At 41.5% G+C, this 13,719-nt stretch overlaps 1 protein-coding gene across 1 annotated transcript in view; it reads right to left on the bottom strand.

Moving 5' to 3' along the window:
• NOBOX (NOBOX oogenesis homeobox) overlaps nt 1-13,467 on the bottom strand; it is a 31,947-nt gene extending 18,480 nt beyond the window's left edge. The window contains exons 1-7 of the mRNA XM_054063527.1: nt 12,735-13,467; nt 12,253-12,359; nt 11,578-11,696; nt 10,519-10,655; nt 3,295-3,565; nt 2,391-2,737; nt 230-571 (exon numbers count right to left, since the gene is read on the bottom strand). Of these exons, the coding sequence (XP_053919502.1) occupies nt 230-571; nt 2,391-2,737; nt 3,295-3,565; nt 10,519-10,655; nt 11,578-11,696; nt 12,253-12,359; nt 12,735-13,467 (2,056 nt within the window). The remainder of the gene's footprint in view (nt 1-229; nt 572-2,390; nt 2,738-3,294; nt 3,566-10,518; nt 10,656-11,577; nt 11,697-12,252; nt 12,360-12,734) is intronic.
• Nucleotides 13,468-13,719: the final 252 nt, after the last annotated feature.

The following is a 13,719-nucleotide window of genomic DNA, read 5'->3' as shown; positions in this document are numbered from 1 at the left end:
TGTTCTGCTGACCTGTAAGTCTCCCTTTCTAAAACCAGATGAGTTAAAGAACCAGATACAGGATAGTTGGACCTGTCTTGGACAATAATCCAGAAAAAAAAAAAAAAAAGCTCCATTCCCATTTATGCCACAGTTTGACGCTGCATCCAGAGGAGCTACCACTGTCTTGGAACTCTTTCCTTATCTGCCCACTCCTTCTCCAAAAAAAATCAATTGGCCTTTCAGTTACCAACAACAGCGTCTCCTTTCTTGCTGCTACTCTCTGCTTCCTCTCTTTCAGCGAGCGATGTCAACTCTGGCTCTGTTTCATGGTTCTGGTATGAACTCTGGTCTGGTGGTGTCACTCCCTTTTGTTTTCCAATGAGTGGCATGGATCCCATTGTTGTTCTATTAGGCACTTGAAGAAAATATGAAGAGGATAGGCAAGGTGGCTGAGTGGAGGAAATCTGTTCTGTGAAGTACTGTCCTCCTGCTGTGCTAGGAAACGGCATTCGTGAGCACAAATGATTGGAGAATGGAGCTCCCTGCATATAGAAATCATTCCAGGGGACAGCCTGATAGACAGTGACACCTGCTGAGGAAAAGGCAACAAGGAAAGGATAGAATAATGAAAATTAGGAAACGCTTTATGTAAAAATGTGTATGCTGTGCTTAAGAAAGTGTGCTCAGTGCAAATACAGTATTAGTTATGCCTTAATGGTTACTGCAATAGAGCAGGAATCGCACACATATGAAAGTTAACTTTGTTGTTTACATTGGAATGTGCTTATCCTGAACATAGTTATTAGGAGGAAAACCTGAAGAAGTTCATAGCATTGTTGTAATCTGAAAAAACATATCATCACTTCAGCAAAGATCCTGAGCGTATACAGTATTAGAGACACATCCTCCAGTTTTTTCCCCCTCCACTTTTATCTTCCAAGTTAGCTCTGCAAAGCATAAACTGGATGCTTAATCTTCACTTTCATTTACTGAAACTGCAACCCAGAAATCTGGAATGGTTGTTAATTAATATCAATAATTCAACTAAACTGCTCAGTTCCTCACAGGCTGAAGTAAGAATTATGGGTCTATCTCCACCGACAGATAGGTTCCTTCCCCAGTGCATTTCTGGAACCCCAGGCCCTGGTCATCCACACCACGTAACAGTCAGAGGATCCCTTCCTTGAACAGAAGAGCTATGCACAGCTGATTCACTACACATTGTGCTCCGATCGGGAGTATGTAATAAAATAATATCAACTCTGCCTTTCTTCCTTCAACAATGCTCCAACTTTACCAGTCCTGACAAGGCTTGCACCTTTACACATCTTGCATGACATGCCCCAAGGCACGCAACACAACTTCTGGCATTGTGTTATAAAAACATTAATTTGGAGCCCTGAGACACAGCCCTCTCATCAATTCTGGCACTTCAAACTGAAAAACCACAGAAAATAGTAATTACACCTTACAACAAGAGAGGAGAAGGAGGCCAAGTGTGCTAGATATCATGGGTGTTGCCAATCCGTTCTGGAGAATGTTAGCCATGAGCAGTGTGAACAAGCACCCATCAGACAAAGAGTCAGACTTCTCCACAAAAACAGTACAAAACCAGCATCAGTGCTCAGAAAACTCTATTCTCTTATGTGATGAAACCAGAGAAGTATTTTTTTTTTTTTACTACAACCTTAATAAAACAAACCTGACTGTCCAAAGAAATAAACTGCCATAGTTTATCTTTTGGTTCTACTTGGGTTTGAAAAACGTCAAAAGACAAACCCTGACACAAAACAAGGAGAGTGACAATGACATTTTTATTTTAGAAAATTATGCTGAAGTGCTTTAATGTGAGTGGTGTTGCAAATCAGAGGAGGAAAAAAGAAAAAAGCTACATCCATGCTCTGTTGGCCCCCATCTCTGTCTTCTTTTGCACTACCCTTAGATACATAACATACTTTCAAAATGGTTTCTGCGGAAGCCCAGAGTTACAAGCTTGTTTTTCTTTCTGACTCAAACTACTCCATTTGCTGAGGCACCTTTTACATTTTGCACCCTCTATCCCCACCCACAGTCACTGAAGGCATGTTAGTTTGCACAACACTACACTCCTGAAAAAGAAAAGTTAGCTCTCCATTCCAGACAAAAGTATTGCACTACCCCACATAATCACGTGATAACACACTCTCTTACACACAGCCTACGTTGTAACTTTTCATTCAAATTAATGGGTCACTCAGCTCTTTAAAAAAAAAGCATACATGGAAACTAAATAAAAGATAGGCAGAATACATACATATATTTGTGCATGTATATGCACATTCCTTCTTTCTGTCAAAGTCATCAGCAAAACCACCAGTCATCCAGAATGTTTAGTTACTCCAGGATGCCAAAAGGTTGCAGAAACTTACCTGAGTTTCCACTTGGCTGCTGTGACAAGAGCTGTGTCCCCATGTGGTTTTGTACGTAGCCTTGTGTGGCTCCTGCTGCCCCACAGGTTATAACTCCACTGTTACCAGGTAAGGCGAGGAAAGCTGCATGAGACTCAGTGGGTGTTGTGGGAGTGAGGCGGACACTGGAGAGCATGTTGCTGGCCAGGTGACCTGGCAGATGTTGGAACTGGGAGAGCTGGTGCTGCGTGGAATATTGGGGCAGCTGGTAAATTCCACCCTGGCTGCTGTACTGACAATACGTGGTGTCTAGGTTGCCTGCTGACTCCAGCTGCTCAGGATAATTGCAGGAAACTGGTGAACGCAAGCTGCAGAGGGCAAGGAGAGAGGCAATTCAGTGATTAAAGTAGGGTTTATCAGCCAGAGCAACCTGCACAATAAACAATTGTTATATCTTCCCCTTGAAGGCCGCTCCAACACTTCCTCCCAAATGCCAAGCACAGAACAAGCTCAACAGAAACCACTTGAGCCAAGTGCTTTCAAATAAGGATTCTTTAACAATGCGCTTTACTGCTGATTACCTTTCCTTCAGTTCTCCCCATTCACCAAAAAAAGAGCCCAATGCTTAAACATCCTCTCTCAAGGATTCCTTTCCACTGAGCTTCTGAACTCCGCTTTCACTTGACAGGCATGCAATTCTGATAATACTCCGATTAAGGGTATCACTTTTCTGATAGCAAAGATTCTGTCCTACTATGCACGTTATACATTTTTTCATGCTTCATTTCAAAGAACATTCTCACTCTCACATCTAACTTCTCACTTATGGTCTCACCTATTTCCTTGTCCCACAACCCACTTTCACCCTTCCCAAGGTTCTTCCAATGTTCCCTTTTTGGTCTCCCTCAATCTCATGTGTTCCTACCCTTGATTCTGGATGCTGTAAGTGAAGGCCTCTCCAGAGCCATTTTCGTGACCGGACAAGCTGCATTTACTGTTGGGAGTGTCCAGCATCAAGGGAACCATATGACTGTGGGGGCTGAAGGACAGACTGAGAGATAGGCTGGCTCTGCGGATGGGTGGAGGGCTGGGAAGATCAGGGAAGCACTCTGTTCTCTTGGAACTGAAGTTGAGCTGTGGTAACACCTTTGTCTGAACTGCTTCACAAGATCCCACCGTTCCTGCTACCGAAGAGACTGTGAATAAAAAGAGAGGCTGTCATACTACACTGTCATATGGAAAATTAAAAGGAGCAAGCAGAGGAAATTATAAGAGTGGCAGAATAGAAAAGCAAGATGCCAGTAAAAGAGTGGAGGTTAACTGATGGGAATAAAAGTAAACAAGTACCAGCATTGCTGCTGGGAAGCAAGAGGGAGTAGTAGCAAGCTCTCTGGAACAGAAGATGATGTTTATTGGTTAAATAAAATTACCTTCAAGATTTCAGTCTCTGCATACTGGCTTTATTCAGCTCTCAAGAAGGCAGCCAAATGAAGAAAAGTACCTCCTGGAAAAAAGCCAGGCACAATCCCCCAGCCATCTTCCATCTCTACTGTCCTCTGGGAAGAGCGTGCTACTGCACAGATTACCCTTCCGAAAAATTTAACTGGTTTGAAAGAAACAAAACCATATCTTTAGAGATCTGCTGTTTAGGCCATTTTTTTAACCAAATTTTAACTCCTGGTTTCGCCTTTGATAAGTCATGCCAAAAAAAACCCCCAAAAATGTAAAAAGCAGATGTCAGCTGAAAGGCCTTGGGAAAAAGAAGCTGGGAGATGGAAAAGCAACCAACACCACCTTGGCTGCTAGAATCTTGTTTGGTGGCCTGTCTCCTCAGTCACTGCTGGAAAAGGAGAGAGGAACAGTTTCCTATAGAACAGCCTCTGTGGAAAGAGGACAATATTGGAAATGAAAAGGTCAGAATCATGTATGCTGGTGATTCAGAGTAACAAGTATCCACAGAAGTTCAAGAAGCTTGCACATGGTGCAAGAGAACAAGATTCTCTTTCATTATGTCAAAGAGCAAACAATTTCTCTCTTGAGAAGTGTAGCCATCAGGTGTGCACGACAATTTCAAATTATTTTTCAAATCTACATAAGCTGAACAAGCACAAGGATGAGGCAGAGAGGAGAAAATACCTCTGACTGTTCAGGTAAAGTTGGTCTACTCCCACACATCGTAAAGCATTTAGAGAAAGCTAGCAGCATGGATCATTTACAGCTGTATTTCACCTTTTCAGTCACTCAGAGTAACATCAAATACCCTCCACCAGGTGTGAATCAAAGACCTTAAACATAAAGCCTAAACATAAAGCTGCTGCAGCAAGCATGAACAACCCTTACAGAATTTTGGAATGCATGCCCAGAGAGCTGATAAGGAGATTCCACTTCAACACCTTGCAGCACCATTTCTCAGATTCCCCATTTTTCATGTGCAATTGTGTCTATCTTACTGTGTCTTCCCACATCAATTTTTTATCAACTCTCTGTGCCTATGGAGAGAGGGAGTCATGATGTTTCAATGAAAACATGAGTAGCCCTCATTTGGGGCTCATTTAGAAAACTAGACCAAGATTTAGGACGGCATCTCTAAAGCATTCATATGCCTGGGCAATTCTTAGTGGTTTATTTTTCCTATTTGAACATACTATTTCTCAATGTCAGGCAACATCTAAGATGTACCTGTCACATTCCCGTTTGTTGACACAGCACAGATCTAGTCCCACATAACAAAGCACTAGTTGAGACAAGATTTAGTTTCCTTGCAAGTCTAAATAGCTTAGCCAGAAATGAAGTTGAAGATTTCTTCTGATTTTTTTCAAAACCTTCATTTGCACTGGGTCCTCCAAACCATTCCATCCCAGAATGTAGCAGTTCACACAAACTGCTTAAGAAACAGCAGTCGTATGGGGCATAACTTACCTGAAAAACAGCCCATATAGAGATAAAGCTTCAGTTCAATGATGGCAGTAGGATTAGTTACTCTGCAGATGGCCCTAGTCTTGCTCAGGATGAACACAAGCAATGTTAACAACATAGCCCAGAAAATCACTTCTAAACCCACTTTCACACCTACTAAGTTCTGGTTTTTGAAACATTTGCAGTACATGGTGCAGATAATGTTTGTGGATTGTGGCAACAGGACCTGCAGGCAATGAGTTTGTGAAGACAACGCTCTTGGAATTCCAAGACCTGCTTCAGCCTTTTCTAAAGTTTTCTCTACTTCTCTGTCCTTTCAAAGAAAGACACTGAATTTTTATCTTCTGAAGAAAGTCACAAATGTAGTAAGAATAAACAATTCCCAGAGAAGTAATATCTGCTGAAATCTGACACTATACTTACAGAAAATTCCAGCATCTTGTTTGATGATGAATTCCAATCACTGGCTTACACTTTACAATTCTGTAGCTTTTCCTGACATTAATGTAGAGATAGGTAACCTTAGAAGGCTTTCCAGTCAGCATGGGAATGTAACAATAGGATTTTTGTTTATGACTTCCATTATTTCTGGGGTCTCAGCCCATGAGACAACCTTGGGAATTTTTGAAGAGAAATTTAACAATTTACAGCTTTGAATCTCTGAACCAGTCTTGGCGCTGCACTTGTCTTACCTCAAGGATGGCTATGCTAAATCTTCAGTTACATGTCTGTCTTCCACATACTAAAACCACTTTCTCAACATCCTAACAGAGTTGAGAGATCTGTTCTTTAATGAAGATAACTTCCACACAAGGAGACAGTCTTAAATTAACTAAAATGAATGTGTATATTTCTGTCGGGATAACTGAATTCAGTCTTTCACCGGTCTTGATGGAGACTGAGGCCTATTTTAGAGAGGTGTTCATGAACTTACATGCTTGCTAGGGCTGCTTTCTCAAGCATCAAATCAAGAGTTCAGCAAAAGGCTCTGTTTTGATGAGTCTCTATCTTATACACTATCCAAGACAGTTTCTTTAAATGAAACATGCCTGTGTAATTACAGCATTTACTACAACATTAAGGACCAGCACAACACTTTTCACAGGTACATTCTCTTCTTCACATTATGAGAAAACACATTTTTCTTGTAAATGACATTTTGAAAGTAGACAAAACAGTCAAACTTCAGAGAAACGGCATTCTTCGTTTTGTGCACTGGAGATCAAAAAACAAACTTCAGTCTAACTGCATTGCTTTGAGAAGTGCGTCAGTCTGACCCTCTTCTGTCTTTTCAGAAGGCCAGAACCTACCACTTGTTTAAAAGATATGACTCTTGCTTGCCACATCAGCTACACATCATCAGCTTTAAATTAGTTTGTTCACAAGCCAGAATCCTGCAAGTGAAATCATTAGAGCTTGACATTTATTTACCATTCTTTGACAGATCATGTCCAATTTCATCCAGCTGCTCCCAAGATTTCCATTAGAATCTCATCGCTGCTACCGAGTAATCATCTTGCTATTTGCATAAGACACAGCAGCATACGCTGGGCTCCTGATCTATGACCTCAGCAACACAGGCACCTCAAACAAAGTATTTCCTGCAAAAGCACCTGTGGGGCAGAGAAATCTCCTCCCACAAAGCAGAAGCATAGAAAGTAACTTTTCTTTCTAAATGGTCAACTCCAAAGAAAACAGAAGCCAATCTTTTAAGTCAAGGAATTGGAGATCTATACCAGTAAGAAATCTCAGGCAAAGAAAAAAACTTCAAATAACTGCAAATGTCAAAAAAAAAAAAAAAAATCCATTAATTTAAAGCTATCTGTCTAGTATAAGAGGTAAGAAAACATCTAATATCAAAGCAAGCTCAAGATTGAATTTTTGAAGCACACAAGTCTCTTAGGGCAAGCAGAGTGGCTAATATCAAACTCTGAAGCCATAACTTCCAGCATGGTAAAGTATATCTCAAATACAACTTCCTGGTATTTTTCACTCAGCTTATTTGGAGAACTACAAAACAGTAAGACATAAAAATAAAACAATCCCACAAATCAATATATAGGCAGAACTGTGTGCTAGAGTGAGTAAAAACAATGGCAAAGGCAGCACTGAACACTCTCTAAAGGCGTCATGTAACAGATCATACTGTTCTCATGCACTTAAGTCATTTGCTTGTCCTAAAGCAGTTAAACACACTGCTACCAAGGAAAGGACCTGAACAGCCGCTCCATTAGGCCACAGCTTCTGGGTACAACTGCACCACTGTGCACAGGTCATATATTATTTTGCTGAAACTTGCCATGAGTTTTCATGAGGGCAACTTTACAAAGCAATTGATTTTGCCTTGTAAATTGATGATCTTTTTATTCATTACTTCCTGCTTCTATTTTGCTTCTGTTACTGCGGATTTTATCCTATGCAAGTTTTAACCCCTTCATTTTCTGAGATATTCTAATAAAGAAAACAGGTGGACCCTGGATGGCCCCATTTATTGACCAAGACTTATTTTTTCCTGAACAAGGAGACGGAAAGAATTCAAAGGTCACGTTGCTTTCTTCCTTTAAGAGAAAAGTCTGCCTGTGCTATGCTAGATAACAAAGAAAACCAAGTTTCATTGCCCATAGCAGTGTCATCCTGCATCCAGTAAGGCAAAACTGCAACTGAAGCTTTTCCTGGGATTGTGCCATGCAGATCGCTCTTCTATGAGGACTCTCCACACCTAGTAACACACTTTTTAGTGCTCAGAGGGAGCACTAACATAGGTCTGTACTCTGCCCAGGCAACAATATTCCCATGATTTGTAGGAACGTGATTTTTCTTTAAGAGTTCCACCTTCTGTCAGATTTTATTAAAGTTAAACAAATTTGAAGGACAGTATGGGTTTCATAAACAAAGAGAGTGTGTGGCTCATTACACACACGACATTCCTCCCTCCCCTCAGGAAACCAGGTTAAAATCTGATCATCAAACATCACAGTTTGTGTGCATTAGCAAAGCTTGCCTATTTTCTGCAAAGTAATTTAGAAAATATTCTTTCCCCCACCCCCTCCTTCCCCCATAACCAGATCTGTATCTGGAAAGTATGTACCAGCCTCAGATGATGCAAATAAATTTCATTACTTTTTGCCCAGCAGGATTTAAAGAGAACAAGGGAAAGCTCGTTTCCTTACAGAGATGCAGCAGTATGAAGTACATTCTCATCTTCACACATCCTTAACACTCATGATACAGGGGTTTCAAATGAACACAGGAAGCATGTGTTTCATAAAAGATGCATACACAGTACATGCAATAGGTGGCAGTCAACAGCAAGTTCAAAGGATTCAAGGAGTTAAAAACCCAGCTGCCTTTATCACTCATTTTCTACACACCTAGTTCCCTCTTAAGGACATTCTCTTGCCCCTTTTCTTCCTTATATTTTGTACAAAGACTTATTCAGATGGGATGTTTCTTTCCTATCAGAAAGACTGCTTTCGTTTTCTTATGGAAAACTGCATCCCAGTGTGCATGCAGATTCACCAGAAAGAAGCTGCTCGGTACTGACAGAAAAAAAGATCATTCCCAAGTGAAACTTTATTTCTCTAATAGAAATATTCTCTCTTGACTAACTAACATGCCTGTAGATGTACTTCAGAAACCAGGAGAGTTCTGAATGCAAGTGTAAAAATATGAGGATGTTTGGTTTGTTTTTTTTAAATGAATTATTTTGCAAAATCTTAGTCTTTATTTAATTAAATATGGGGCTCACAGACTGAACCACTTCATCTTTCTGGGAAGCAGGAAGTTATTAAAACATTTTGACAATATTTACTCTGCTGCAAGAAGTGCAAAAACTGGAACTAACTTAATTGCAGTCGTATTGGTTAAGCAGCTCACAGAATTGACTAAAGTAGTCCTTACCTTGAGAATATGACAGGCAAATTTAAATGACACATTGCCAAATTACAGCATCAAAAAAAGTCTCTCAATTAAGTACTTTTAGCATACATATCTATTTATTAGTATTCTAATCTTATTGATTTAACGGGTGGATGAAGTGCTTAGGGACATGGTTTAGGGAGTGTTAGGAATGGTTGGACTCGATGATCCAATGGGTCCTTTCCAACCTTGTGATTCTGTGATTTATAGTTCCCTTCTACAGTGCCAAAATAAATTTTTCAGGTATCAGCACTGTTAAAAATACATTAAAGTCATTGGGTCATTATTAAGAAATGACTTCCACAGAACTAACCTTAATACTAATAACCTTTTATACTTAGAAAACAATGAGGGGGCAGAAATGATGTCAAGAAATTAAAAAATAATTAATTACAGTGACAAGCAAGAAAATACAACAGTAACACATGCCAGCATATCTGTTGCTTAGGATATCTGCCCCTGAGGAAGTGGTGAAGCCCTCAGCACTTTGGAAATATTCTCAAGTTGTGCCAACTTGGAAATGTTAACATGTATAGGAAATGCTTTAGGGAACATTCCTGACTCTAGGGAATGCTCTGATACTCCACGCTTGGATACACAAGGAACAAATCCTCCTTTTTTGGCTGCCATCAATCCTTAAAGTCTAAATGCAGTTCAGGTGGAAAACTGGTCCAACAGCACACTCCACTGACTTTCAACAACACTACAACAGCAATTAGGCTGTATGCTTAAGAACTCAACTAGCCTCAGTCCTTCGAGGCTTTGCACAACATTGAAAATTGCAGTGGCTGGATAAGTCAGAGAACAACCTTTGGAGATTTAAAGGTCATGGAGTGCCTGAGGGAGGCTCTTCAACCCCAACAGTTTATACAGTGCACTTTCTTCACACAGCTCACAGCCAGAACGTTGCAGTCTAAACCAGAATACAGGATGTGTGTATCTTCCAGAAAGAGCATAGTAACTAGAATAATACTTTCACCATCATTCAGAGAAGCAGTACCAGTGTCAAACAGCTATTACAGAGGAAAGCCCCAATCATATGTCCTTGTGAAGTCATCTTTGTAATTCCTTGCTGGCTTGTGCTGGGACATGAATAAGGACTGCAAATTTGGCTTTAGTCTTAGCACAGAGGCACCACTGTGCTGGTACGTAGCTATTATACTTGGTCAGCAGAGGGCTGTTAAACCTGGTGTTACTTTCTGGACTGATGGCATAGGGCTTCCACATGACCTCCACCTACGGTATTTGGGAACTTACTAGCATCACCAACTAATGCTGCAGCTACGCAAAATACTTGTGCTGATCGGGGTCTCACCTGAGGAGGAGGAGGCAAGTGGTGCAGGATGTCCACTGAGCAGGCTGGAGTAGTTCCCAGCTGTAGTGTCTACACTCAACATGGTAGACCGGTCACGAGCAATGTCAAGCAATGGAGGCATGGATGGAACAGTTGCCCTGGAGGTACACATAAAGGGTATGAGCATGGACCAGAGGACAAGACGATATTATGACCAAGTATACACTCTTCTAATTATCCTACAATGGACAAATCCTAGATCACTAGCAGGTGGAAAAGGAAAGGGCTGGCTGACTTACAAGCGCGTAGAGAAACAGTGCAAGGGATGCTGTATCAACAGTATTTGGGTAAGCAGCCCTAAGCCACTGGTGTGGAAAGGACAGGCAGCAGGGATGGTGCAATGAAATCAATCCGGTGACCTTCAATTATTCACTCAATTTTTCTCTTTTCATTTTTTATTCTTCACAGGAAGACTCTCACTCCAGATCTTCCTCTGGAGAATAATTCCTGCCCTCCTTCCCTCACCCACCCTGGAAAGACTATCTACCCTCTCACGTACTCCCTTCCCCCCACCCCTCAATAGATAATCCCTGCTCACCTATGAAAGTTGCTAGCTTGTATTTCTTCAAAGAAGCCCATCATTTTGTAAGACTGATCTAAGCAAGCAGCATTTCCAAGGGAAAAATCCATGGAAATGGAAAGTGATGGCAGGAGAAGGACTGGGATAAAAGAATTCCCAAGTGCACATGAAGTGCCTGGCCAACACATTCAAAGAAACTAAAAAAGAAGGGGTGCTTCCACAGACCTTTTCTGTCTCATCCTCTGTTCTCTATATGACTTCAGCATGAGGGATTTCAACAGTTTTATTTGAAAACAGACCTACAGGCTAATTAAAAGCGCTTTTAAGTGGGCCTGCTACAATTTGCCCAGAAATCCATCAGGCTGGAGAATACAGAGGACAGGCTACTGAGGTCCAACTCAGTGGTCAGCTCCTCAGCACCTAAACATAAAGGGGAAAAGGCAAAGATTTAATACATTAAGTATCTACTGCGGAGAAATGAGAAAACAGAAGTCCCTCACCCATAACCATCTGACCCAATGGGGTCTGACAGAACTGATGATGTTGGATATTTTTTGTTGCCTTTCACACTCAGCTTCTCTGATTTTCGCCACTTTGCTCTGCGATTCTGAAACCAGACCTGATAAAAGGAAAGAAATCATACATTCAGAGAGGAAATCATCTGCATATGGGGACCCAGGTAACGAAACAGCAACAACTGCCTCCATGCATCAGTAGGTGAGGCCAGAAACTTTTCTTCCACAAAAAAGAACCTCAAGGAACGTTTCTTCCAAAGAATCTGTAAGATTCGTTGCAACCAGAAAACAGAACAGCAGAAAGACATCCTCAAACACCAGTTTCCTTTGTTGCCCATTATCTTCAAGATAAAAGATTAACTTCATTCTCCTTAGCCTCTTTTACATACCCATTATGTGTCTCATCTTAGCAAATGGGAAGAAAAGGCATACACAACCACAGAATCCACTCCCATTTTGTGTGGGGCAGTTGGTTGTGTAGTGTCCACATCTGTGAACTCTCTTCTTCCTCTTGTCACCAGTACAGGTGCAGTCCCTATCCCATTACTCAAGAGCTTCTCTTTCCTTCCTATTCAAGCTCTTCCCCTCGCCTCAGTCCCTCTCCCTGCTGAATTTCTGCACTGAACCCATATTCAGCACTGTTACCCATACAGGCATTACCATGATACGCTGTGGTGTTACACCAACCACAGCAGCGATCTCCTTCCTCTTCTCATTGTCAGGGTAGTGGTCTTCCTGGAACATCTTCTCCAACTCTTCTAGCTGCTCTAGAAACGATGCATTGTTCAAAGAGAGAGAGATGGGGAATATGTGATAGGAAAACAACAAAGCCAGAAAGAAACAGGACAGAAGAAACACCAAGTAGAACGTATACTTTGAAATACATGAACAACATGAAAGTTTTTTTTAAAAAAAGAAAACCACAAAGATAAACAAAACTCATCTTCCACAGCAAAACAAAGAGCATCACTAGTGGTACTTCAAACATAAGGAACTCGGCAACCTTTATTTCATAAAGTTTTCACACAGCTAATAGCATATAATGTACTGCAATAACAGTTCACCACCACCACGCTGCGCCTTTGGCTGTGCCATGGGCACTACAAGTGTCTCTGTCTGCTAGCAGGTTCCCCTTTACCTACCTGCACTATAGAAGGTGCGTGATTTTTTCCTGACCGGCAGCAGAATTTCTGGATTCCCAAGTAACTCTTTTTTTCCCTTGGTGCCACCATGGATAATTCCAGATTCCAGGACAGAAGACATCTTATAGGACTGCTGAGCTGCAGCATTGGCTGAAGTGTATTTGAATGATTGGCAAGTAGCTGGGCCGCACATATCCTGCCTGCAGGTATCTCCAGGGATTCCGCTAGATGCTTTCTCAGCATATATTCCACTTCCATCATTACGGTTTTTCTTCTTTGCCTCCTTTTCAAACCCATCAGAGTAATAGCTTTCATACTGTTCATCTGGCCCTGACTGAACTGTGGGCTCCTGTGCAAATTCAACCAGAGAAAGTGGGGACACAGCCTTCTCGTCACTGAAGAAATTCGACAGCTGCCCACACACTGAGCCAAGGTCAAGTTGGCCATCAAGGGCCACTGAGACTTGGGAGGGTGACCCAGTTGCCTTCAGAGTGCAGCATCTCCCACCTTCCTCCACCTTCTTTACAGAGCTGATCCTATCTTCTGTTCTGAAGGTATCCTCAACTTCTTCCTTTGTAGCTGTGCTTTGGAATGCAGCTAGCACATTGCTTTCTGTACCATTCCCCCTGACAGCATCAGCATTTACCACAAAGTGCTCAGTATTCAGTAGTGTGTCCTTGTCCTTGCATTCTACAAGGAAAAAAATGAAAAACACCACCACCTCCCACCACATGCACGTTGTCTAAGCCAGATCTGCCTGGAGAGCATGAGGTGTGCCTGGTAGGAAGTTTCAGTTAAGGGAGAGGGAGAACATCACACAATGAAGCCCAACAGTAAGAAGAACCAGGGAGTTCAAAATAAAGTCTGCCACCAGGAGAGAGTGCTGCTAGGAAAGCAACAACAAAGAATGCAATAGGGTGAATACAGAGATATTCAAACATCTGAGATGAGAAAATCCTCATTTTTAGAGCAAGGATGCCTGCCA

The sequence above is a fragment of the Cuculus canorus genome, chromosome 1, assembly GCF_017976375.1.
Source record: "Cuculus canorus isolate bCucCan1 chromosome 1, bCucCan1.pri, whole genome shotgun sequence".
NCBI lineage: Eukaryota > Metazoa > Chordata > Aves > Cuculiformes > Cuculidae > Cuculus > Cuculus canorus.
This window is presented reverse-complemented; position numbering and strand designations above follow the sequence as displayed.